This window comes from Mustelus asterias, chromosome 27 (genome assembly GCF_964213995.1).
Source record: "Mustelus asterias chromosome 27, sMusAst1.hap1.1, whole genome shotgun sequence".
NCBI classification, from domain to species: Eukaryota; Metazoa; Chordata; class Chondrichthyes; order Carcharhiniformes; family Triakidae; genus Mustelus; species Mustelus asterias.
Window position 1 is genome coordinate 36,088,847 of NC_135827.1, and position 26,677 is coordinate 36,115,523.

The following is a 26,677-nucleotide window of genomic DNA, read 5'->3' on the forward strand; positions in this document are numbered from 1 at the left end:
TCTGCAGAGAGATTTGGACAGGCTGAGTGAGTGGGCGAGGAACTGACAGATGGAGTATAACGTTGACAAATGCGAGGTTATTCACTTTGGAAGAAATAATAGCAAATTGGATTATTATCTAAATGGAAAGAAATTACAACATGCTGCTGTGCAGAGGGACCTGGGGGTACTTGTGCATGAGACGCAAAAACCCAGTCTGCAGGTGCAACAGGTGATCAAGAAGGCAAATGGGATGTTGGCCTATATCGCAAGGGGGATAGAATATAAAAGCAGAGATGTCTTGCTGTATCTGTACAGAGCATTGGTGAGGCCGCAGCTGGAATACTGTGTGCAGTATTGGTCCCCTTATTTGCGGAAGGATATATTGGCCTTGGAGGGAGTGCAGAGAAGGTTCACCAGGTTGATACCAGAGATGAGGGGTGTTGATTATGAGGAGAGACTGAGTAGATTGGGTTTGTACTCATTGGAATTTAGAAGGCTGAGGGGGGATCTTATAGAGACCTATAAGATAATGAAGGGGCTGGATAGGGTAGAGGTGGAGAGATTCTTTCCACTTAGAAAGGAAACTAGAACTAGAGGGCACAGCCGCAAAATAAAGGGGGGTCAGTTTAGGACAGAGTTGAGGAGGAACTTCTTCTCTCAGAGGGTGGTGAATCTCTGGAATTCTCTGCCCACTGAAGTGGTGGAGGCTACCTCATTGAATATGTTTAAATCACGGATAGATGGATTCCTGATCGGTAAGGGAATTAGGGGTTATAGGGATCAGGCGGGTAAGTGGAACTGTTCCACTTCAGATCAGCCATGATCTTATTGAATGGCGGGGCAGGCTCAAGGGGCTAGATGGCCTACTCCTGCTCCTATTTCTTATGTTCTTATGTTCTTAACCACTGTGCCACCATGCTGCCCTCTGGTGGATGAACCTTTCTCACTGACTGGCGAACGCACATAAGCAGTGATGGGCAGTTTAGACAAATGAGTGGGCCACAGTATTGAAATCGGGCTTCTTCACTAACCTTGACCCCACAAATAAGATTAAATACACTTAATACATGCTGAATATTTCATAACGAGCTATAGAAAATGCTTAATCATTCATATATTAATAGAACTGTCAACTTTAAATGGTATGAAAAAAATAAGTATTTACACTTTGATTGGACGCAGGGGGAGCAGGCAACTCTCACAGTCAATGTTCCATGCAATTGACACCATAGCGAGGAGGAGTCTGAATCGTTGAATGGTTTCAAGAGGGAGATAGACATATTTCTAATGAAAAAAGCAAAAGAGGGATATGGGGAACAGGTGAGGAGGTGGATTTGAGACGAGGGAGAGATCAGCTATGATTTGATTGAATGGCGGAGCGGGCTCAGAGGGCTGAATTTGCCTACTTCTGTTCCTAATTCCTATGTTCCTATGTTCACATATGTATCACTTTATTCATACAATAAGAAAAGAAACCACATAGATGGAAACCAGCGGAATGCAACAAATCTGCGTGTGGGCAACAGTCAACAGAATGTCTCGTGGGTCACACTCAGAACCCAGCTGGGCCGCACGTGGCTCCCAGGCCACAGGTTGCTCATCAATGCCCTAGGAGAAAGCCATAAGAACTAGCAAGGGTCTGTGCCTGGAGCTCTGACAGCATTGAGTGAAACTTCCTTTTGAAGTGGTCCTTCTCTCTAATTCAGAAAGGGAGACATACTGCCCACCAATGATCATCCACAAATTTGCTTCGTGTTATCTTTACTCTAGCATTAAGCAACAGGTAATTAAGAAGGCAAATGGAATGTTGTCCTTCATTGCTAGAAGTATGGAGTTTAAAAACAGCGAGGTTATGTTGCAGCTGTATAAGGTTCTGGTGAGGCCACACCTGGAGTACTGTGTACAGTTTTGGTCTCCTTACTTGAGAAAGGATATACTGGCACTGGAGGGGATACAGAGGAGATTCACTAGGTTGATTCTGGAGTTGAGAGGGTTGGCTTATGAGGAGAGACTGAGTAGATTGGGGCTATACTCATTGGAATTCAGAAGAATGACGGGGATCTTATCGAAACATATAAGACTATGAAGGGAATGGATAAGATAGAAGCAGGGAAGTCGTTTCCACTGGCGGGTGAAACGAGAACTAGGGGGCATAGCCTCAAAATAAGGGGAAGCAGATTTAGGACTGAGTTGAGGAAGAACATCTTCACCCAAAGGGTTGTGAACCTGTAGAATTTCCTGCCCAGTGAAGCAGTTGAGGCTACCTCATTGAATGTTTTTAAGGCAAAGATAGATAGATTTTTGAAGAGTAAAGGAATTAAGGGTTATGGTGAGCGGGCGGGTAAGTGAAGCTGAGTCCACGAAAAGATCAGCCATGATCTTATTGAATGGCGGAGCAAGCTCGAGGGGCCGGATGGCCTACTCCTGCTCCTAGTGCTTATGTTCTTATAATGGTGTGATCACTGAAGTCACAGGTTGCACAGCCGGCAATAACAGCTGGAATTCTCTGTTCTTGCAACCAGTGAGAATGGAGAAATTGCTGCTCTGCCAAATCTCCATTCACAGCAACGAGACCGGATAATCCCAGCAGCGGGCAAGGTTTGCAGAATCCCGGCAAACGTCTTGAGGTAAATTCAGCAAGGTCCCTGCCATCAGTGTCTCCTAAATCACAACTGTTTTATCATTATTGATCCGTGGCATGTGGGAGAGTTACCGGCAAGGAGGCCAGTTTACGTTCACTTCACCTGTTTCAAGGGGCTTGTCAGGACATTTCGGAGGGCAGTTTAACTGATCAATAACATAGAATTACCTGGAGAGCTCACTCAGAAAACTGAACTCTCCTCTCAAAATCCAGAGCGGTGACAGGTGAGAATATTGGACATCAGCCATGTCAGGGGTGACATTACGCCTGGCTGCAGACAATTGTAGGAAAGCGTTAAGTGTGTTTCCTATTGCTCAGTGTAGGTATTACAAACCTCTGGAGATCCACTCCCATTAAACCCATTATCCATTTAACTTCTCTCATTCACAGTGAAATCAAATTGCAATCTATAGTCAGAAAACTGGAGGCCAAATTACAATCTTCAGCTTCTCTCCTAGCTTTGGCCTTTTGCATCAAGATAATGTCAGAGATCAGATTATAATGGAAAGCAATAGATTGATAATGTTAACACGAGACTTGGGATTAATTAACCCAAGCTGCTATTTAAACCATATAAAAGTCACCCTGCCGAGAATTGCTAAGTAATTTTCACCTGGTTTCAGTGCGTACATAAGCAAATCAACAATGGGTTCCAATACCTGCAGGACGAAAATGGCATTGTTTCCACTCATCTTCTACCTGTTTTCAGGTAAGTCCTTGTCAAAACTCTTCTTGTCTATCTCTGAGCCCTGTGAATGAGCTTGTGTGTATTTTGAAAAACATTTAAATGTCTCTTAAAAGCTTCACCCAATTATATCCCATTTTACTGAACAAGCGTAACAATGCAGAGTGCCGAATGTTTTTGTCATTGCGGCTGGGTGGTTTTTATCAGTAAGTTTGCAAATGCTATTCTGAGGATGAAATAAAATGAGGGGATTTATTTTGGGGCCAAAATACATTTGATACCAAAGCCCAAATATTTCAAGATACCAGTGCTTCCAAATTATTAGATAATTGCAATGATATTTCACACAAACATGGTACAATTTTTTATCAATAATTTTCATCTGTGGTTCTATTATACATTCCCAAGTCTACTTTGGAAGAATTTGAATTGAAACAGATTATGGCAAATATTTTGATTTTTAACCACTTGCATTCGAGGGACTTTGCGAGGTTTGGACAATGAACACGACTGGAATGTAACAATTTTTCTGTCTTTATATTGATGAGGAAATTAGTTCAATAACTCCACAAAACCCGCAACAAATACTCGAACCCATGGATTTTTAAGTTTAAGTTTATTTATTAGTGTCACAAGTAGGCTTACGTCAACACTGCAATGAAGTTCTCACAGTAACTTAATTACAGTGTTAATGTAAGCCGACTTGTGACTAATAAATAAACTTTAACTTTACTTTTAAAGTTACTGTGAAAATCCCCTAGTTGCCACACTCCAGCACCTGTTCGGGTACACTAAGGGAGAATTTAGCATGGCCAATGCACCTAACCAGCAAGTCTTTTGGACTGTGGGAGGAAACCAGAGCACCCGGAGGAGACCCCCGCAGACACAGGGAAAACGTACAGACTCCAGAGAGACAGAGACCTAAGCTGGGAATCAAACCCGGGTCCCTGGCGCTGTGAGGCAGCAGTGCTAACCACTGTGCCACCGTGGATTTCCAAGTAGTCATTCTACTGCGAGAATGTAATTCTTTATTTCATATGAAGGAATACTGTTATTTATATGATAATTATCGTACTTCCAATTTTCATTCCCTCTGACAATCGACAGACTTTGAAATTAATGCTTGGGCAGTTAAACAGTTTATCATTCATCTTTACCTTTCTCTTACCCTTTGGAAACTTAGCCCTTTGCCCAAGTTTCTCATGAAACTTTCTCAAGTTTCCCAAGCTTAATGATAAGCTTCAGGCTGCTGCTGATGGATTGTTTTAGTAATGTGTCAATATTGTTGAATTAACTCGTGCTGCCTTAACATTTGCAATATTGTTGGATCACGGGCAGAATTACACATCCTGTTTTATAACAGTTTGGAGAGTGAATCTTCAAATATCAGTGAAAATTCCTGAACCCCGCCAACATTTAAATAGCTCAACTGATGGGTTTTTACAAATTGTCACTTCTTTCAATTCATCTGCAACTTTAGATTCCTCTACAAACACCTTAAAGTTAAAGTTTGTTTAAGTAAGCTTACATTAACACTGCAATGAAGTTACTGTGCTTGCCTCTCATTATTTTACTAATTGCCCTACACTGGTAACTCCTTTGACTTTCTTCTCTTCTCTTCTTCTTCCTTGCTGCATTTTTTCTGTGTTGTACATTGAATCCCAGGTTATGTGTGTTTGTATCTTCCAAGTCATTTCTTTCCTGGATTTCAAGCTCCGTCTGTTTTACAGAGACTTGTGTGGAAGAATGACGCAGACAAGGAGATTCTAAAAGTAAACTTGTTCAGTATTTACAACACAGAAACTGTCCATTCGATCTAACGGATCTATGTCGCGATTTATTCACAGGGCAGCACGGTGACACAGTGCTTAGCACTGCTGCCTCACAGCTCTGGGGAACTGGGTTCTATCCCGTCTTGAGTAAATCTGTGTGGAGTTTGCATGTTCTCCACATGTCTGCGTGGGTTTCGGCCGGGTGTTCAGGCTCCCTCCCACAGTCCAAAGACAAGCAGGTTAGGTGGTTAGCCATGCTAAATTGCACCCTAATATTCCAAGATGTGCAGGTTAGGTAACTATGTGGGGAGAGGAGGGCTGGGAGGGCGGGGGGGGGGGGGGGGGGGGGGCGGTGGGGGGTGGGGGGGGGGGCAGGGGGGGTTGCGGGGGGGGGGGGGCAGGGGGGGTTGCGGGGGGGGGGGGGGGTGCGAGGGGGTTGCAGGGGTGTGTGGAAGGAATGCTCTTTCAGAGAGAGGGTGCAGACTTGATGAGCCAGGTGGGCTTCTTTCTGCATCAGGAATTCTATGGTACATACCCAAAATCTCCATCCTTCTTCAACTAATCGCACCAACATATCCTTCTATTCCTTTCTCTCTCTTCTGCTTATCTAACTCCCCCTTAAATGAAACTACATTATTTGCCTACTTCATTTGGTAACTGCGCATTTGAATTGATGCCAAAAAGTTTGGTTCTCTACACTGTTGTGAAAATACAATATTACAGGAACACTTTTTCCCAAAGTGGATTTCATGAACACAAAGGTTCACCCATTTGAGATTGGAAAATCACAAGAAATCTTCTCATAATTGGGGAGATGGTGGCATTGTGGTAATGCCACTGTACTTGTAATCCAGAGGCCCAGGCTAATGCTCTGAAGTGGAGATGCTGGTGTTGGATTAGGGTGGGCACAGTAAGAAGCCTCACAACACCAGGTTAAAGTCCAACAGGTTTATCTGGAATTACGAGCTTTCAGAGTATTGCTCCTTCATCAGGTGAGTGGAAGTAGAGTGAACCTACCTCCACTCACCTGATGAAAGAGCAGCGCTCCAAAAGCTCGCGATTCCAAATAAACCTGTTGGACTTTAACCTTGTGGTGTGAGACTTCTTACAATGCTCTGAAGAGATGGCTACAAATCCCAACACATCAGCTGGTGGAATAAATCTGGAATATAAATCCAGTGACCATGAAGTTACCATTGATTATTGTAAAGACCCATTTGGTTCATTAGTGTCCTGTGGGTGGAGTGGAATCTGCTGTCCTTGCCCTGGTTTGGCTACATGTGACTTCACACCTACAGGAACGTGGTTGACTCTGAACTGCCCTATGAAATCTTCAGTTCAAGGGCAATTAGGTTGGACAACAAATGCTGGCTTTACCCATGAAAGAATAAAGGAAAAATAACTCCCTGCCCAAAAGTGCATGTAGTTTGAAATTTGTGGCTTAAGCTTCTTCTTGCATTTGTGTCTGATAGATATTGTGGGGTATTCAAATGGGACAAAATTCCACTCAATAAAAACAGTCATTCAAAGGTTAATGTTACAAGGTAAAGGGGCCTAGGCTGAAGAAAATCTTGATGTTCCATGTAAACTCCCTCGATTGGAAAATACCAGACTGCAGGCTTCATGATCGAAGCATTAATTACCAAGGAGAAAATCTCTGCAGTGATCATTTGCACAGTAAGTGCCTTTTCACAAACAGCTCTTCAGAGACATAATTACTTTGGAAATCAGGCCCTTAACACACAGCCATTAACAAGCCATTGTGGTAAGGGATAAGTGCTGAGAATTGATTTTGAATGAAGTGGGGCCTCAAATGAGAATCTAAAACAAGGGTTAAGTCATACCAATCAACTGATATCATAAATATCACCATTAATGAGCCTGGTGGGATCACTTGAAGATCTGAAAGCAAAAATTAGTATTGCCGTTAAAAAAAATAATTTTGACCTCCCCACCCCCATAGTGGAAGGTGGATGTGGGACATACCCTCTGAGGCAGTCCATTATAGTTTGAGACAAGTTAAACTTTATAGATCACTACCTGTCTGTGGTTGGAAGAGGAAGAATTAGTCCCATCCTCGCCTGCTCTTTTCCCAGATCCCTGCACATTATTCCCTTTTGAGTATTTATCCAATTCCTCTTTGGAAAGCTGCTACAAAATCTGCTTTGATTTCCCTTTCAGATAGCATATCTCAGATCAGAACAATTTATTAGGTTAAAATATATTCTCCTCATCTCCTCCCTTTTCTTTTATCAATTGCCTTAATCCAAGCGCATCAAGGCAGATAAATCCCCAGGACCTGATGAAGTGTATCCCAGGACACTGTGGGAGGAAATTGCGGATCCCCTAGCAGAGATATGTGAATCATCGATAGTCACAGGTGAGGTGCCTGAAGATTGGAGGGTGGCAAATGTTGTGCCTTTGTCTAAGAAGGGTTGTAGGGGAAAAGCCTGGGAACTACAGGCCGGTGAGCCTCACATCTGCAGTGGGTAAGTTATCATAGAGTCATAGAGGTTTACAGCATGGCCCAATTTGTCCATGCTGCCCCTTTTTTTAAAACCCCTAAGCTAATCCCAATTGCCCGCATTTGGTCCATATCCCTCTATACCCATCGTAGCCATGTAACTATCTAAATGCTTTTTAAAAGATAAAATTGTACCTGCCTCTACTACTACCTCTGGCAGCTTGTTCCAGACACTCACCACCCTCTGTGTGAAACAATTGCCCCTCTGGACACTTTTGCATCTCTCCCCTCTCACCTTAAACCTATGCCCTCTAGTTTTAGACTCCCCTACCTTTGGGAAAAGATATTGACTATCTAGCTGATCTATGCCCCTCATTATTTTATAGACCTCTATAAGATCACCCCTCAGCCTCCTATGCTCTAGAGAAAAAAGTCCCAGTCTATTCAACCTCTCCTTATAACTCAATCCATCAAGCCCTGGCAGCATCCCAGTAAATCTTTTCTGCACTCTTTCTCGTTTAATAATATCCTTTCTATAATAGGGTGACTAGAATTGCACACAGTATTCCAAGTGTGGCCTTACCAATGTCTTGTACAACTTCAACAAGACGTCCAAACTCCTGTATTCAATGTTCTGACCGATGAAACCAAGCATGTCAAATGCCTTTTTCACCACTCTGTCCACCTGTGACTCCACTTTCAAGGAGCTATGAACATGTACCCCTCGATCTCTTTGTTCTGTAACTCTCCCCAATGTCCTATCATTAACTGAGTAAGTCCTGCCCTGGTTTAATCTACCAAAATGCATCACCTCGCATTCGTCTAAATTAAACTCCACCTGCCATTCGTCAGCCCACTGACCCAATTGATCAAGATCCCGTTGCAAATGGAGATAACTTTCTTCACTGTCCACTATGCCACCAATCTTGGTGTCATCTGCAAACTTACTAACCATGCACCCTATATTCTCATCCAAATCATTAATATAAATGACAAAGAACAGTGGGCTCAGCGCTGATCCCTGAGGCACACCGCTGGTCACAGGCCTCCAGTTTGAAAAACAACTCTCTATAACCACCCTCTGGCTTCTGTCAAGAAGCCAATTTTGTATCCATTTAGATACCTCACCCTGGATCCCGTGAGATTTAACTTTATGCAACAACCTACCATGCGGTATCTTGTCAAAGGCCTTGCTAAAGTCCATGTAGACAACATCAACTGCACTGCCCTCATCTACCTTCTTGGTTACCCCTTCAAAAAACTCAATTAAATTTGTGAGACATGATTTTCCACTCACAAAGCCATGCTGACTGTCCCTAACCAGTCCTTGCATCTCTAAATGCCTGTAGATCCTGTCTCTCAAAATACCTTCTGACAATAGGGTGGTAATAGTCGGAGATTTTAATTTTCCCAACATTGACTGGGACAGCCATAGTATTAGAGGGTTGGATGGAGAGAAATTTGTTGAGTGTATTCAGTAGGAATTTCTCATTCGGTACGTGGATGGCCCGACTAGAGAGGGGGCAAAACCTAACCACCTCTTGGGAAATAAGGAAGGGCAGGTGACAGAAGTGTTCGTGAGGGATCACTTTGGGACCAGTGACCATAATTCTATTAGTTTTAAGATAGGTATGGAGAATGATAGGTCTGTCCCAAAAGTTAAAATTCTAAATTGGGGCAAGGCCAATTTTGATGGGATCAGGCAGGAACTTTCAAAAATTGATTGGGGGAGTCTGTGGGAATGCAAAGGGATACCTGGTAAGTGGCATGCTTTCAAAAGTGTGTTAACCAGGGTTCAGGGTAAACACATTCCTCTAAGAGTGAAGGGCAAGGCTGGCAGAAGTCGGGAACCCTGGAGGACTCGGGATATTGAGGCCCTGGTCAAGGAGAAGAAAGAGGCACATGACATGCATAGGCAGCTGGGATCAAGTGAATCTCTTGAAGAGTATAGGGGGTGTAGGAGTAGAGTTAAGAGAGAAATCAAGAGGGCAAAAAGTGGACACAAAATTGTTTTGGCAGATAAGGCAAAGGAGAATCCAAAGAGCTTCTACAAATACATAAAGGGCAAAAGAGTAACAAGGGAGAGAGTAGGGCCTCTTAAGGATCAACAAGGTCATCTATGTGCGGATCCACAAGAGATGGGTGAGATCCTAAATGAATATTTCTCATTGGTATTTACTGTTGAGAAAAGCATGGATGTTAGGGAACTTGGGGAAATAAATAGTGATGACTTGAGGAGTGTACATATTACGGAGAAGGAGGTGTTGGAAGTCTTAAAGCGCATCAAGGTAGATAAATCCCCGAGACTTGATGAAGTATATCCCAGGACGTTGTGGGAGGCCAGGGAGGAAATTGCATGTCCCCTAGCCGAGATATTTGAATCATCGATCGCCATGGGTGAGGTGCCTGAAGATTGGAGATTGGCAAATGTTGTGCCTTTGTTTAAAAAGGGCTGCAGGGAAAAGCCTGGGAACTACAGGCCAGTGAGCCTCACATCTGTGGTGGGTAAATTGTTGGAAGGTATTTTGAGAGACAGGATCTACAGACATTTAGAGATGCAAGGACTGGTTAGGGACAGTCAGCATGGCTTTGTGAGTGGAAAATCATGACTCACAAATTTAATTGAGTTTTTTGAAGGGGTAACCAAGAAGGTAGATGAGGGCAGTGCAGTTGATGTTGTCTACATGGACTTTAACAAGGCCTTTGACAAGATACCGCATGGTAGGTTGTTGCATAAAGTTAAATCTCACGGGATCCAGGGTGAACATAGAACATAGAACATAGAACATTACAGCGCAGAACAGGCCCTTCGGCCCACGATGTTGCACCGACCAGTTAAAAAAAAAACTGTGACCCTCCAACCTAAACCAATTTCTTTTCGTCCATGAACCTATCTACGGATCTCTTAAACGCCCCCAAACTAGGCGCATTTACTACTGATGCTGGCAGGGCATTCCAATCCCTCACCACCCTCTGGGTAAAGAACCTACCCCTGACATCGGTTCTATAACTACCCCCCCTCAATTTAAAGCCATGCCCCCTCGTGCTGGATTTCTCCATCAGAGGAAAAAGGCTATCACTATCCACCCTATCTAAAACTCTAATCATCTTATATGTTTCAATAAGATCCCCTCTTAGCCGCCGCCTTTCCAGCGAAAACAATCCCAAATCCCTCAGCCTCTCCTCATAGGATCTCCCCTCCATACCAGGCAACATCCTGGTAAACCTCCTCTGCACCCTCTCCAAAGCCTCCACATCCTTCCTGTAATGTGGGGACCAGAACTGCACACAGTACTCCAAGTGCGGCCGCACCAGAGTTGTGTACAGTTGCAACATAACGCTACGACTCCTAAATTCAATCCCCCTACCAATAAACGCCAAGACACCATATGCCTTCTTAACAACCTTATCTACTTGATTCCCAACTTTCAGGGATCTATGCACACATACACCTAGATCCCTCTGCTCCTCCACACTATTCAAAGTCCTCCCGTTAGCCCTATACTCAACACATCTGTTATTCCTACCAAAGTGAATTACCTCACACTTCTCCGCATTAAACTCCATCCGCCACCTCTCGGCCCAACTTTGCAACCTGTCTAAGTCTTCCTGCAAACTACGACACCCTTCCTCACTGTCTACCACACCACCGACTTTGGTGTCATCAGCAAATTTGCTAATCCACCCAACTATACCCTCATCCAGATCATTAATAAATATTACAAACAGCAGTGGCCCCAAAACAGATCCCTGAGGTACACCACTTGTAACCGCACTCCATGATGAATATTTACTATCAACCACCACCCTCTGTTTCCTATCCGCTAGCCAATTCCTGATCCAATGATGAGGGTGAGGTATCTAAATGGATACAAAATTGGCTTCTTGACAGAATGTGGAGATGCCGGCGTTAGACTGGGGTAAACACAGTAAGAAGTTTAACAACACCAGGTTAAAGTCCAACAGGTTTATTTGGTAGCAAAAGCCACACAAGCTTTCGAAGCTCTAAGCCCCTTCTTCAGGTGAGTGGGAATTCTGTTCACAAACAGAGCTTATAAAGACACAGACTCAATTTACATGAATAATGGTTGGAATGCGAATACTTACAACTAATCAAGTCTTTAAGAAACAAAACAATGGGAGTGGGGAGAGCATCAAGACAGGCTAAAAAGATGTGTATTGTCTCCAGACAAGACAGCCAGTGAAACTCTGCAGGTCCACGCAACTGTGGGAGTTACAAATAGTGTGACATGAACCCAATATCCCGGTTGAGGCCGTCCTCGTGTGTGCGGAACTTGGCTATCAGTTTCTGCTCAGTGTTCTTGACAGAAGCCAGAGGGTGGTTGTAGAGAGTTGTTTTTCAAACTGGAGGCCTGTGACCAGCGGTGTGCCTCAGGGATCGGTGCTGGGCCCACTGTTCTTTGTTATTTATATTAATGATTTGGATGAGAATATAGGAGGCATGGTTAGTAAGTTTGCAGATGACACCAAGATTGGTGGCATAGTGGACAGTGAAGAAAGTTATCTCCAATTGCAACGGGATCTTGATCAATTGGGTCAGTGGGCTGACGAATGGCAGATGGAGTTTAATTTAGACGAATGCGAGGTGATGCATTTTGGTAGATTAAACCAGGGCAGGACTTACTCAGTTAATGATAGGACATTGGGGAGAGTTACAGAACAAAGAGATCTAGGTGTACAGACTCATAGCTCCTTGAAAGTGGAGTCACAGGTGGACAGAGTGGTGAAGAAGGCATTCGGCATGCTTGGTTTCATCGGTCAGAATATTGAATACAGGAGTTTGGACATCTTGTTGAAGTTGTACAAGACATTGGTAAGGCCACACTTGGAATACTGTGTACAGTTCTGGTCACCCTATTATAGAAAGAATATTATTAAACGAGAAAGAGTGCAAAAAATATTTACTAGGATGCTCCCGGGACTTGGTGGTTTGAGTTATAAGGAGAGACTGGATAGACTGGGACTTCTTTCTCTGGAGTGTGGAGGCTTATGGGTGATCTTATAGAGGTCTATAAAATAATGAGGGGCATAGATCAGCTAGATAGTCAATATCGTTTCCCAAAGGTAGGGGAGTCTAAAACTAGAGGGCATAGGTTTAAGGTGAGAGGGGAGAGATACAAAAGTGTCCAGAGGGGCAATTTTTTCACACAGAGGGTAGTGAGTGTCTGGAACAAACTGCCAGAGACAGTAGTAGAGGCGGGTACAATTTTGTCTTTTCAAAGCATTTAGACAATTACAAAGAACAATACAGCACAGGAACAGGCCCTTCGGCCCTCCAACCATTACATGGGTAAGATGGGTATAGAGGGATATGGGCCAAACACAGGCAATTGGGACTAGCTCAGCACAACATCGTGGGCCGAAGGGCCTGTTCTGTGCTGTACTGTTCTATGTTCTATGTTCAGGGTTAAAAAAGGGGCGGCATGGGCAAGTTGGACCGAAGGGCCTGTTTCCATGCTGTAAACTTCTATGACTCTATGACTATGACTCTATGCCCTGACCTTACCGACCCTCCTGCCAATGGAAATAGTCTCGCCCCAATTTACTCGAGCAAAACCTTTCACAATTTTGAACACATCTATTAGATCCCTGCTTAACATTCTCTCTCTCTGCTCAAAGGAAAATGGTCCCAGCCTCTTGAGTCTCTCCATATAACTGAAGTTCCTCAGGCCTGGTGCCATTGTAATCGAGGTCCTACATGCCCTTTTCAAGGCCTTTGACATCCTTCTGAAAACTTGTGCCCTGAATTGGTCACAATACTCCAGCTGAAACCTAGCCAGGTATTTTTAAAGATTCAGCATAACTCCCCTGCTTTTGTATGCTATGTCCCTATCTATAAGGTGGCTCGGTGGCATAGTGGTTAGCACTGCTGCCTCACAGCTCCAGGGACCCAAGTTCAATTCTGGCCTTGGGTGACTGTGTAGAGTTTGCACGTTCTCCCCATGTCTGCGTGGGTTTCCTCCAGGTGCTTCAGTTTGCTCCCACACTACAAAGATGTGTAGGTTGGATGGATTAGCCATGGTAAATGTGTGGGGTTACAGGATTAGGGCAGGGGAGAGAGCCTTTGTCTGTGTACTCTGTCAGAGAATCGGTGCAGAGTCGATGGGTCAAATGGCCTCGTCTGCACTGAAGGGATTCCAAGATTCTACTCTATGATTCTATAAAGCCAAAGATCCTATGTGTTTTTTTTTGAACAGCCTTACTTTATTTGCCCTGACAGCTTCAAAGGTCTCTCTACTCATTCAATCTCTGTAAAAATGTACAATAAGTAGTCTCACAACACCAGGTTAAAGTCCAACAGGTTTATTTGGTAGCACGAGCTTTCAGAGTGTTGCCCCTTCATCACCTGACTACTTACTGTGCCTGCCCCAGTCCAAAGCCGGCAACTCCACATCATGTAAAAATGTTTAGTTTGTATTGCTTCTCCTCATTCCTTCTTCCAAAGTGCATGACCACTCTTCTCTGCATTAAGTTTCACCTGTCATGTGTCTGCTTATTCCTTCAGTTTGTCCATGTCCACCTGAAGTCTGGTCCTATCCTCCTCACTGCTTACTACACTTCAGAGATTTGAGTCGTCTGCACACTATGAAATTATGTCCTCTGTATCCAAGGAGAGGTCATTACTGTAAACCTAAAAGCAGCAGACTTACAACAGTCTTCTAGAGAAAACCACAGTACACTTCCCTCCATTCTGAAAGCAACGATTTACCACTCTGACCAAGGATCATCCAGACTCGAAACGTTGACTCTATTCTTTCCCCACAGATGCTGTCAGACTGCTGAGATTTTCTAGCATATTCTGTGTTTATTCGCGACTACTCTTTGACTTCTGTCCCTTAGCAGGTTTTTAACCACATGGGTTTCAATTGGTTCATACGGATGTATTAGTAGTTGCGACAGGAAGAACTCCAGAGATCAGTGCCTTTCAATGTTTGAAACAGAAGGTGCTCAGTTGGTCAATATGGTTGGGACAGGAGGAAACCTATTGGTTAATATCTGTTAGTGGTTGGGATAGGAGCAACTCGATTGGTCAATGTCTGCAGTGGTCGGGACAGGGGGAAATCTATTGGACAGTATCTATTAATGGTTGGGACAAGAAAAATTCTATAGGTTGATGAATGTCAGAGATCGTACAAGACAAATCTTTTTGGGTAGAAATTCAGCTTGGTAACAGTGGATAACTTGTCCAACCGCATTGCCCATTAATGTACCATAAATATTCAGTTCCATTCAAGTGAAACTGCTGATAATGGGGACAGAAGAAATTCGGAGTCAATATCCTGAGTGTAAAAATTAATCAACTTCCACAAATTGTTTGTGCACTTAATTTGATTTTTTTTCAAATATAGTTTTAGATCTTAGATCTGTCACAATCTATGATTTCTAAGTCTCATTCCTAACATTAGTCTGATAGTGGCAGCTCCATTGTTATCTCATTGCATATCCTGTCAATGCATCATGTCCATCTAACACCTTCATATGAGAATGTCAGGTTATTGGTAAGACACTCTACAAAGTAGGGCGGCACGGTAGCACAGTGGTTAGCACTGCTGCTTCACAGCTCCAGGGTCCCGGGTTCGATTCCCGGCTCGGGTCACTGTCTGTGTGGAGTTTGCACATTCTCCTCGTGTCTGCGTGGGTTTCCTCCGGGTGCTCCGGTTTCCTCCCACAGTCCAAAGATGTGCGGGTTAGGTTGATTGGCCAGGTTAAAAATTGCCCCTTAGAGTCCTGGGATGCGTAGGTTAGAGGGATTAGCGGGTAAAAAAAAAAAGGGATTAGCGGGTAGGGCCTGGGTGGGATTGTGGTCGGTGCAGACTCGATGGGCCGAATGGCCTCCTTCTGCACTGTAGGGTTTCTATGATTTCAATCCCCACGGGGCGGGGGACTAAAACAGAAATAAACAAACTCACCAAATTACTCCAAATTAACAAGAAGATTTCAATTTTTGTAACTTTTACTTTAACACAATAAGAATCAACGTAAACTAAACATGAATTAACAGGTGAATTTCACCTTAAGTAGTCGACGCAACAAAGGTACATCTTTCGCATTCACAAGCATTCCTCTACGCTTTCAGGTAGCGCATTCCAGATCATAACAACTTGCTCCATAAAATTAATTCTCCTCATCTCCTTCCGCTTCTTTTGCCAATCAACCGAGCGTGTTCTGTTATTTTCAGGAGGTTTTGCTCACACTGGATTCCTTCAGAATTCAACGCAACACCAACTAATGGAGAAATTAATGACAAACTACAACAAAGCAGTTCGACCGGTTAAAGACTGGACGCAGCCCACAACCATTTACATCGATTTCATCCTTCATGCTGTTCTGGAAGTGGTAAGTGTTCACCTTAAAGAAAGCTATTCTCAAGGCACATGTACATGTATACCAGCTTATATATTTTTTGCATTTAATTGTTATAGCATGACAACACAATCATACTTTATAGTTCGGAGGATCTTGCGTGTAGTTATGATGAAACTGCATACTTACTGAATTCTCGCATTAGAGCCTTGGGATGTCCCAAAGTGCTTTACAGCCAATTAGTTATTTTAGACGTCGCTGCTGTGGTGTAGGAAATGTGGCAACTAATTCGGGGTCCACAAGCAGAAATACTGATCAGATGATCTGTTTTAGTCCGGTTGACTGAAGAATCAGTTTATACCAAGACATCAGAAAACTCCCCTGCCCTTCTTTGAAGTAGTCTTATGAGATATTTGACGTTCGGCTGAGAAAACAGGTGGTGGTCTCAGGTTATTATCTAATCTGAAAGGTATCCCAACAGTGAAGCACTCCTTCATCATTACAATGAGGGGTGCGGGGGGTGGGTGGCGGGGTGACAGTGACAGAGTGGTAATGTCACTAGACTGGTAATTCAGAGGCCCAGGCTAATGTTCTGGTGAGATGGGTTCAAATCCCACCATGGTAGCTGGCGAAATTTAAATTAAATTTGATTAATTAATTAAGCAAGTCTCATAAATTGTCAAAAATGTCCTGTAGGGGAGGAAAGCCTCCATACTTAACTGGTCTGGCCTACAAGTGACTCCAGACCCACAGCAACGTGGTTCGATCCCCGGCTTGGGTCACTGTCTGTGTGGAGTTTGCACGTTCTCCCCGTGTCTGCGTGGGTTTCCTCCGGGTACTCCGGTTTCCTTCCACTGTCCAAAGATGTGCAGGTTAGGTTGATTGGCCATGCTAAATTGACCCTTGGTGTCAGGGGGACTAGCTAGAGTAAATGCTTGGGGTTGTGGGGATAGGGCCTGGGTGGGATTGTGGTCGGTGCAGACTCGATGGGCTGAATGGCTTCCTTCTGCACTGTAGGATTCTATGATCTATGACTCTTAACTGCTCTCTGAAATGGCCTCGCCATTTCAGTTCAGGGGCAATTAGGGATGGGCAACAAATTCTAGCCTTGCCAGTGATGGTCACAGCCCTTGGAAATATAAAAAATCAGCTTGGACTTTGCACTCAGGCTCTGTGGAATGAGGCTTGAACACATAATGTTCAGACTCAGAAGCAAGACTGTTACCCACTGGACCATCAATGCTATGGGGTTAATGACTCGTGCGCCATTATAATCCAATCACAACAACCTCTGACAAAGCTGGTTAGGCGTACTAGATATTGATCGATTAAAACAAAGCTCGACTGACATTGATGAACATCCTCTTCACAGATTTGCATCAATATTGATCTGAATTAACAATGTCCCTGTTGAAACAAAAGTCTATATTTCTTTTATTGTTTTTGCAGGATGGCCAGAACCAAAAACTGAGAACAAATATCTGGTACCAACAGGTATGCTTAGTATGAATCTATTAACTTCTATCAGCCCCATAACATGTGCAGTGCGATGATCTAAATATTCTTGTGGTGCTTCCAGTGCTTGTAGCTTGATGACCCTGCAACACAAGTGGGGTCAGGGGTCGGAAAGACAGGTGCGAGCATCAACGAAAGGCCTGCTGTCTGTCTTTAAAGCATCTAACATTTCCCTTTTATAAAAACAAAGACCCTCGTGAAGAATTGGAATCTAGAGGCCTAGAAAACTCTAAAGGGTGCTTCGGTTCAAAGGAGTGGGCTGTGCACAAGAGAAAAGTCCTAGAGTCCCTACAGTGCAGAAGGAGGCCATTTGGTCCATCAAGTCTGCACCGACCACAATCCCACCCAGGCCCTATCCCCAAAACCCATTTACCCCAGCTAGTCCCTATCCCCATAACACCATTTACCCTAGCTAGTCCCCCTGACACTAAGGGGCAATTTAGAATGGCCAATCCACCTAACCCATACATCTTTGGACTGTGGGAGGAAACCAGAGCACCTGGAGGAAAGCCACGCAGACAAGTGGAGAACGTGCAAACTCTACACAGACAGTGACCCAAACCGGGAATCGAACCCCAGGTCCCTGGTGCTGTGAGGCAGCAGTGCTAACCACTATGCCACCGTGCCACCCAAGTCTGGAAATTTGCTCCAGAATGCATTGTTAATGAACAGTTGGATATCAGCAGCGTGGATCAGCTGCCTAAGTTGCAATTGCGTGCTTCTGTCTCACTTTAATGTAGGTGTGGCTTTAGTGGGGCTTCCTATACCCACAGGGACTGCAGCGGTTCAAGAAGGCAGCTCACCACCACCTTCTCAAGGGCAATTAATTTAGTTTTAAAGTTTAAAGTTTATTTATTGGTGTCACAAGTAAGCTTATATTAACACTACAATGAAGTTACTGTGAAAAACCCGTAGCTAGGGATGGGCTATAAATGCTGGTCCAGCCAGCGACACCCACATCCAGTGAACAAATATCAACAAACAGTAATAAAGTGGCTCATCCACTATCAGGGACACAATGCACACAAAATACTCACCTGTCAATAATCCCAGACCAGCAAGCCACAGCATTATGAACCCGAGGTATAGAGTCATAAAGGTTACAGCATGGAAACAGGCCCTTTAGCCCAACTTGTCCATGCCGCCCCTTTTTTTTAACCCCTAAGCTAGTCCCATTTGACCCATATCCCTTTATAACCATCTTACCCATGTAACTGTCTAAACGCTTTTTCAAAGACAAAATTATATCCACCTCTACAACTGCCACTGGCAGCTTGTTCCAGACACTCACCACCCTCTGTGTGAAAAAAACTGCACCTCTGGACCCTTTTGTATCTCTCCCCTCTCACCTTAACCCTATGCCCTCTAGTTTTAGACTACCCTATCTTTGGGAAAAGATGTTGACTATCTAGCTGATCTATGCCCCTCATTATTTAATAGACCTCTATAAGGTCACCCCTAAGTCTCCTTCGCTCCAGGGAAAAAAGTTCTAGTCTATCCAGCCTCTCCTTATAACTCAAACCAACAAGTCCTGGTAGCATCCTAGTAAATCTTTACTGCACTCTTTCTAGTTTAATAATATCTTTTCTATAATAGGGTGACCAGAACTGTACACAGTTCTGTTTAAAAATACATCTGACTTTTTTGAATATTCATTTATAGCGTGTCATTTTTTTTCTTACTGCGGCAGTGGTTAGCACTGCTGTCTCACAGCTCCAGGGACCCAGGTTTAATTCCAGCCTTGGGTGACTGTGTGTGGAGTTTGCATATTCTCCCCGTGTCTGCATGGGTTTCCTCCAAGTGAACATAAGAACTCGGAGCAGGAGTAGGCCTTATTGCTCCTCGAGCCTGCTCCCCCATTCAATAAGATCATGGCTGATCTTTTTGTGGACTCAGCTTCACTTACCCGCCCGTTCACCATGACCCTTAATTCCTTTACTGTTCAAAAATTTATCTATTTTTGCCTTAAAAACATTCAATGAGGTAGCCTCAACTGCTTCACTGGACAGGGAAATCCACGGATTCACAACCCTTTGGGTGAAGAGGTTCCTCCTCTGGTTTCCTCCCACAGTCCAAAGATGTGTAGGTTAAGTGCATTGGTCATGCTAAATTGCGCCTTGGTGTGTCCTAAGATGTGTAAGTTGGATGGGGTTAGCCATGGTAAATGTGTGGGGTTACACGGAGAGGGTGGAGGAGAAGGCCTGGGTAAGATAGTCTGTCAGAGAGTCACAGACTCGATGGGCCAAATGGCCTCTTCTGCACTGTAGGGATTCCTTGATACGCCCAGCACCATCACCCAGCTGCCACAGCTTCCAAACTTCCACAGTCTATTGTAAAGAGTATCACATCGCAAGTGTATCAGTGCTCCTCACATGGCCTCTTTGTACTCTTGCGGCAGGTATGGATGGATGAGTTCCTCGTGTGGAATCCTACAAGTTTTGACGGCATCAATGAAATCTCGCTGCCTGTTGAAATGATCTGGATCCCTGATGTGCTAATTCAAGAATTGTGAGTAACAATCGTTTTATGAACTGTAGTCAAGGGAACTCATTCCTGTTTGCTCATTATTGAATAGATTTTTCACTTAACCAAGATAATCCAAAAGAAAGATGTGCAGTTATATATCACCTTTCGCAACCTCAGAACGTCCCAAGCCAGTTTTAAGATGGCATCAATTTTGCAACATAGAAATCTTGACATCTAAGTGATCCATTAAGTTCCCACAAATAGCAATGTGATTAAGACCGTCAGTTACTCAGGGTAGTGTCCCTGGCCAACCATCTTCATTTGCTTCATCAATGACCTTCCCTCCATAATAAGTGGGGATGTTCGTTGATGATTGTACCATGTTCAGCACCATTTGTGACTCTTCAGAAGCAGTCCATGTCCAAATGCAGCAAGACCAGGACAATATCCAGGCCTGGGCTGACAAGTGGCAAGTAACATTCACACCACGCAACTGCCAGGCAATGACCATCTCCAGCAAGGGAAAATCTAACTAGTGTCCCTTGACATTAAATGGCACCAATTACCATCACTGACTCCCCCACACCACCGACATCTTATGGATTACCAGAAACAGAACTGGACCGGCCATATAAATACTGTGGCTACAAGAGCATGTCAGTGGCAAGGAATCCTGCGGTGATTAGTTGACCTCCTGACTTCCCAAAGCCTGTTCACAATCTATAAGGTACAAGTTAGGAGTGTGGTGGAATATTCTCCACTTGTCTGGATAAGTGCAGCTCCAACAATGCTCATGAAGTTTGATACCATCCAGGACAAAGCAGCCCATTTAATTGACACAAACATTCATCTCCTCCACCACCGAGGCACAGTGACAGCAGTGTGTACCATGTACAAAATGAACTGCAGGAACTCACCAAGGCTCCTTTGATGCACCTTCCAAACCGACGATCACTGTTGTCTAGAAGGACAAGAGCAACTGATTTCTGGGAGTACCGCCACCTGCAATTTCCACTCCAAGCCACTCACTATCCTGACCTGGAAATATTTTGGCTTTTCCTTCACTGTCGCTGGGTTAAAATCCCGGAATCCTCTCCCTAGCAGCACTGTGGGTGTACCTATACCACATGGATTGCCGCGGTTCCCTTAACAGTTGTGGTGATGTTGATTGCATGATAAATATTGGCCAGGACACCGGGGGAAGCTCGCTGATTTTTTTCAAAAAGTGCTGTTGGAGTTTCCTCCCCACCTATGACAGCAACTTTCCCTCAGTGCTGCCCTGAAACCTAAATTCTGGTTTGATTTATTATTGTCACATGTATTAGTATACAGTGAAAAGCATTGTTTCTTGCGCACTATACAGACAAAGCATACCGTTCATAGAGAAGGAAAGGAGAGAGTGCAGAATGTAGTGTTACAGTCATAGCTAGGGTGTAGAGAAAGACCAACTTAATGTGAGGTAGGTCCATTGAAAAGTCTGATGGCAGCAGGAAAGATGCTGTTCTTGAGTCGATTGGTACATGACCTCAGACCTTTGTATCCTTTTCCCGACGGAAGAAGATGGAAGAGAGTATGTCTGGGTTGCGTGGGATCCTTAATTATGCCGGCTGCTTTTCCAAGGCAGTGGGAAGTGTGGACAGTGTCAATGAGTGGGAGGCTGGTTTGAGTGATGGACTGGGCTTCATTCACAACCCTTTATAGTTTCTTGTGGCCTTGGATAGAGCAGAGGCCACACCAACCTGTGATACAATCAGAAGGAATGCTTTCCATGGTGCATCTGTAAATGTTGGTGAGAGTCATAGTGGACCTGCCAAATTTCCTTAGTCTTCTGAGAACGTCATGACGTGGAGATGCCGGCGTTGGACTGGGGTGGGCACAGTAAGAAGTCTCATAACACCAGGTTAAAGTCCAACAGATTTATTTGGAATCATGAGTTTTCGGAGCACTGCTCCTTCATCAAGTGAGTCAACAGGGATCACCTGATGAAGGAGCAGTGCTCCGAAAGTTCGTGATTCCAAATAAACCTGTTGGACTTTAACCTGGTGTTGTGAGACTTCTTTCTGAGAAAGTAGAGGCGTTGGTGGGCTTCCTTAACTATAGATTTTTGGAGACGGACTTCAACCTACAACCTTCTGAGTTCTACCCACTGAGCAATAGCTGACACCATAGGGCTACATGTCTGTTTCACAATTGATAGAGAGAGAAGCAATGCTTTGAGAGCCCCATTTCCCATCTCCTCATTTGTTGTGCCGGCCATCAACGCTTCTAATGACAAATTATATACTTCATGAGGATAAAAGTTTGGAACTGTTTTATTCTGAAAGGTTTTCTCAGTGAGAACACAGCCATGTGGTTAGGTAGATTGGTCACACTAAATTGCCGCTTAGTGTCCCAGGATGTGTAGGTTAGTTGGATTGGCCATGGCAAATGTGTGGGGTTCCAGGGATAGGACGGGGGAGAAGGCCTGGGTCAGAGAGTCGGTGCAGACTCAATGGGCCAAATGGCCTCTTTTTCACAGTAGGGATTCTATGTGGGTGGGGATTGTGGGTGGGGCTTGAGGGTCTATATTAGGTCCCTTGGTTAGGTTTGCCTCATGAATTCTGCCTTGACTGGACTGTTTTTCAGACTCTGTGGTCAGGATTTTATGGCCTCGCTCATTCCGAAACCATAAAATCCCACCCGAGGTCATCGGACCATTCCATGTTCCGCCCCTCGCCCGTTCAGATTACCATGGCGGACAGGGATAAAACTCAGGCCTGTGTGTCCCTGATTTTTATCTATGGCACTCAGAGTTTGTGAGCAACCTGGATATACAGTAACTGAGTCATATTATTTTTTCCCCACAGCATTGATGTGGGCAGATCGCCGTACCTGCCCTATGTGTACGTGAATTCCTCAGGGGCCATTAAAAACTACAAGCCAATACAGGTTGTCTCCGCCTGCAAGCTGGAGATTTATGCCTTTCCATTTGATAAACAGAACTGCACCTTCACATTCTGTAGCTGGCTGCACACAGGTAAGCAGAGCAAAATCAACAACAACCTGCATTCATACAGCGCCCTTAACACACTGAAACGTCAAGAGTGTTATCAGACAAGATTTGCTACCAAGTGACATAGGAGAGATTAGGTCACTGACCAGAATCCTAGTCAAAGAAATAGCTTTCAGGAAGCATCCTAAAGGTTTCTTTTATTCATTCATGGGACATGGGCATTACTGGCTGGCCAGCATTTATTGCCCATCCTCAGTTGTCCTTGGAAGGCAGTTGAGAGTCAACCACATTGCTGTGCCTCTAGAGTCACATGTAGGCCAGACCAAGTAAGGACGGCAGATTTCCTTCCCTAAAGGACATTAGTGAACCAGGTGGGTTTTCCCAACAATCGACAATGGTTTCATGGTCATCAGTAGATTCTTAATCCTAGATATGTTTTATTGAATTCAAATTCCACCATTTGCCATGGCGGGATTCGAATCTGGGTCCCAAAGGTGAGGATAGAGGTAGAGAGGTTCAGGGGAACGAGTTCCATTGAGTTACTCCAGTTGTCATGTGAATTCGTCACTTAGAATGTTTTTGGGAGAATCGCTCCCCAGGGGCTTAGAGTGACTAGATAGGGAGAAACTGCTTTCGTTGGCAGCTGGCTCAGTAACCATAGCATTGAAAATAATTGGCAACATTTTTCAGGGATGTGATGAAGAGACTGACAAGTTTACGCAACGACTCGTTGCGATCTGGAATGCACCATCTGAAAGAGTGGTGGAAGCAGATTCATTCGTAACTTCCGAAAGGGAATTGGATAAATGTTTAAAAAGGAAATCTGGGGAAAGAGAGGGACATGAGAGAGCTGGGAAAGGTATTATATGGAACAAGCTTAGGAAAAAACAATAGTGAGAAAATTGCCAAAGGAATTTTTCCTAACACTAATGATGGAGCTGTTTCCTTTAGAGCAGAGATTGACACAGAATGAGACCACTCGGCCCAATTGGTCTCTGCTGGTGTTTATGCTCCATCTGAACCTCACCCTTCTTGTCTTCATCTCACCCTACCAGCATATCCTTCTATTCATTTCACCTTTATGGATAGAGTGGACGTGGGGAAGATGTTTCCATTAGTAGGAGAGACGAGGATCCGAGGGCACAGCCTCAGAGTAAAGGCACAACCCTTTAGAACTGAGATGAGGAGGAATTTCTTCAGCCAGAGGGTGGTGAATCTGTGGAATTCATTGCCACAGAGGAGGCTGGGTCATTGAGTGTATTTAAGACAGAGGTAGATAGGTCTTGATTGGTAAGGGGATCAAAGGTTACAGGGAAAGGTGGGAAAATGGGGTTGAGAAACATATCAGCTATGATCTAATAGCGGAGCAGACTCGATGGGCTGAATGGCCTAATTCTGTTCCTATATCCTATGGTCTTGAGTGTTTATCCAGTTTCCCCATAAATGTATTTATACTATTTGCCTCAACTATTCCGTGTGGTAGCGAGTTCCTCATCTGAACCACTCTCTAGATAAAGACATTTGTCTTGGATTCCCTTTCTGGATTTATAGGTCACCATCTTATAGTTATGGCCTCTTGTAAAAAGAAACAACTTTTCTGCACTTACACTATCAAATCTTTCATAATTTTACTACAGGAGAGATTTGATAGAGATTTTCCAAACTATAAAAGCTTTGATTAAGCAAGCAGTTATGTCCGCTGGTCAGTGAATTGATACAGTAAGAGTTTTAACAACACCAGGTTAAAGTCCAACAGGTTTATTTGGTAGCAAATGCCATTAGCTTTCGGAGCGCTGCTCCTTCGTCAGATGGAGTGGAAATCTGCTCTCAAATAGGTCACAGAGACACAAAATCAAGTTACAGAAACTGTAACTTGATTTTGTGTCTCTGTATGCCCTGTTTGAGAGCAGATTTCCACTCCATCTGACGAAGGAACAGCGCTCCGAAAGCTAATGGCATTTGCTACCAAATAAACCTGTTGGACTTTAACCTGGTGTTGTTAAAACTCTTACTGTGTTTACCCAGTCCAACGCCGGCATCTCCACATAGTGAATTGATAACCAAAGGGCATAAATTTTAAATTATTCGGAGAGATTAGGATTACTTTTTTTATGCAGAGTGTTAGGGTCAAAATACAGAATGACCCACCAGAAACATTGGTAAAAATAGAATTTGTAATAGTTTTTAAAAAATGAGTGATAAAGAGAAAGCATTAGAGTGTGTGTAGAGAAAGTGTAGGGGTAAAGAGCTGGACTATGCGAATAACTCTGTCAGAGACTCAACATCAGTTGGGATTGTTGGACTGTCACTGGATTAAAGTTCTACGAATGTGGGTTCATATCTCACAATTAAATTGAATTTAATTTCGATTAAATGAACCTGGAATATAAAGTTAGCTTGATGATGAAGCTATCATGAGTTGTCTTAAAAACCCACCTGGTTCACTAATATTCCTTCAGGGAAGGAAATCTGCCTACTTGTGACCCCAGATCCACAGCAATGTGGTTGACTCTTAACTGCCCTCTGAAATGGCCGAGCAAGCCATTCAGTTCAAGGGCAGATTAGGGATGGAGAACACAGAGGTGACAAGGAGTTAAAGAAACATTTTGCATCAGTCTTTACGGTGGACAAACATCCCATTAATGCGAAAGAATACAGAGGAGGAATTAAGTACCATCACCATCATTAGGGAAGTAGGATTAGACAAATATTAATTGGGCTAACAGAAGATAAGTCCCCTAGCCCTGTTGGCTTGCATCTTAGGATCCTAAAAGAAGTAGCTACAAAGATAGTGGATGTATTGGTTGTAATTTTCCAAAAATCCTTGGATTCTGGAGAAGCACTGGAGGATTGGAAAACTGCCAATGTGACACCCCTATTCAAAAAGGGAGGTAGGCAAAAAGCAGGTAACTATAGATTGGTTAGCCTAACATCTATTGTTGGAAAAAATGTTAGGATCAATTATTAAGGAAGTAATAACAGCACATTTGGAAAATCATAATCTAATCAAATAATCAGCATAGCTTCATGAAAGGGAAATCGTGCCTCACAAATTTATTAGAATTTTTCGAGGAAGTCTCAACCAGAGTGGATAGAGGGGAACCAGTAGATGTGTTGTATTTGGATTTCCAGAAGGCGTTCGACAAGGTACCTCAAAAGTTTAAGTCATAAGATAAGAGCCCATGGTGTTGGAGGTAGTATATTGGCATGGATAGAGAATTGGCGAATGCGCAGGAAACAGCAAGTGGGGATAATGGGTTCCTTTTTAGGTTGGCGACCTGTAATCAGTGGGGTTCCACAGGGGTCAGTGCTGGAACCACAGATGTTTACAAAATATATCAATGAATTGGAGGAAGGAAGCAAATGTACTTTAGCCAAATTTGCAGACAACACAAAAATAGATGGAAAGGCAAGTTGCGAGAGAGATACAAACAGTTTGCAAAGTGATATTGATAAGTTAAGTAAAGGCACAAAAAGTTGGCAAATGGAGTATAATGTGGGAAAATGTGAAGTTGTTCATTTTGGAAGGGAGGACAAAATAATTATTATTTAATTGGAGAAAAACTGCAGAAAGCTGCAACACAGAGGGAATTGGGGTTACTTGTGCACGAAACACATAAAGCTGGCACACAGGTACAGCAGCTAATCAGGAAAGCTAGTCAAATGTTGGCCCTTATTTCAAGGGGGTTGGAATATAGGAGTAGGGAAGTCTTGCTGCAACTGTACAAGGTACTGGTGAGAGCACATCTGGAGCAGTGAGCAGTTTTGGTCCCTTTATTTAAATAAAGATCTGGAGGCAGTTTGGAGAAGGTTTGCTAGGATGATCCTCAGTATG

The 26,677-nt window shown here is 43.8% G+C and overlaps 1 protein-coding gene across 1 annotated transcript in view; it reads left to right on the forward strand.

Moving 5' to 3' along the window:
- Positions 1 to 3,295: 3,295 nt before the first annotated feature.
- Positions 3,296 to 26,677, forward strand: part of htr3b (5-hydroxytryptamine (serotonin) receptor 3B) — a 39,431-nt gene continuing 16,049 nt past the window's right edge. The window contains exons 1-5 of the mRNA XM_078199155.1: positions 3,296 to 3,332; positions 15,745 to 15,902; positions 17,319 to 17,363; positions 19,783 to 19,892; positions 22,697 to 22,866. Of these exons, the coding sequence (XP_078055281.1) occupies positions 3,296 to 3,332; positions 15,745 to 15,902; positions 17,319 to 17,363; positions 19,783 to 19,892; positions 22,697 to 22,866 (520 nt within the window). The remainder of the gene's footprint in view (positions 3,333 to 15,744; positions 15,903 to 17,318; positions 17,364 to 19,782; positions 19,893 to 22,696; positions 22,867 to 26,677) is intronic.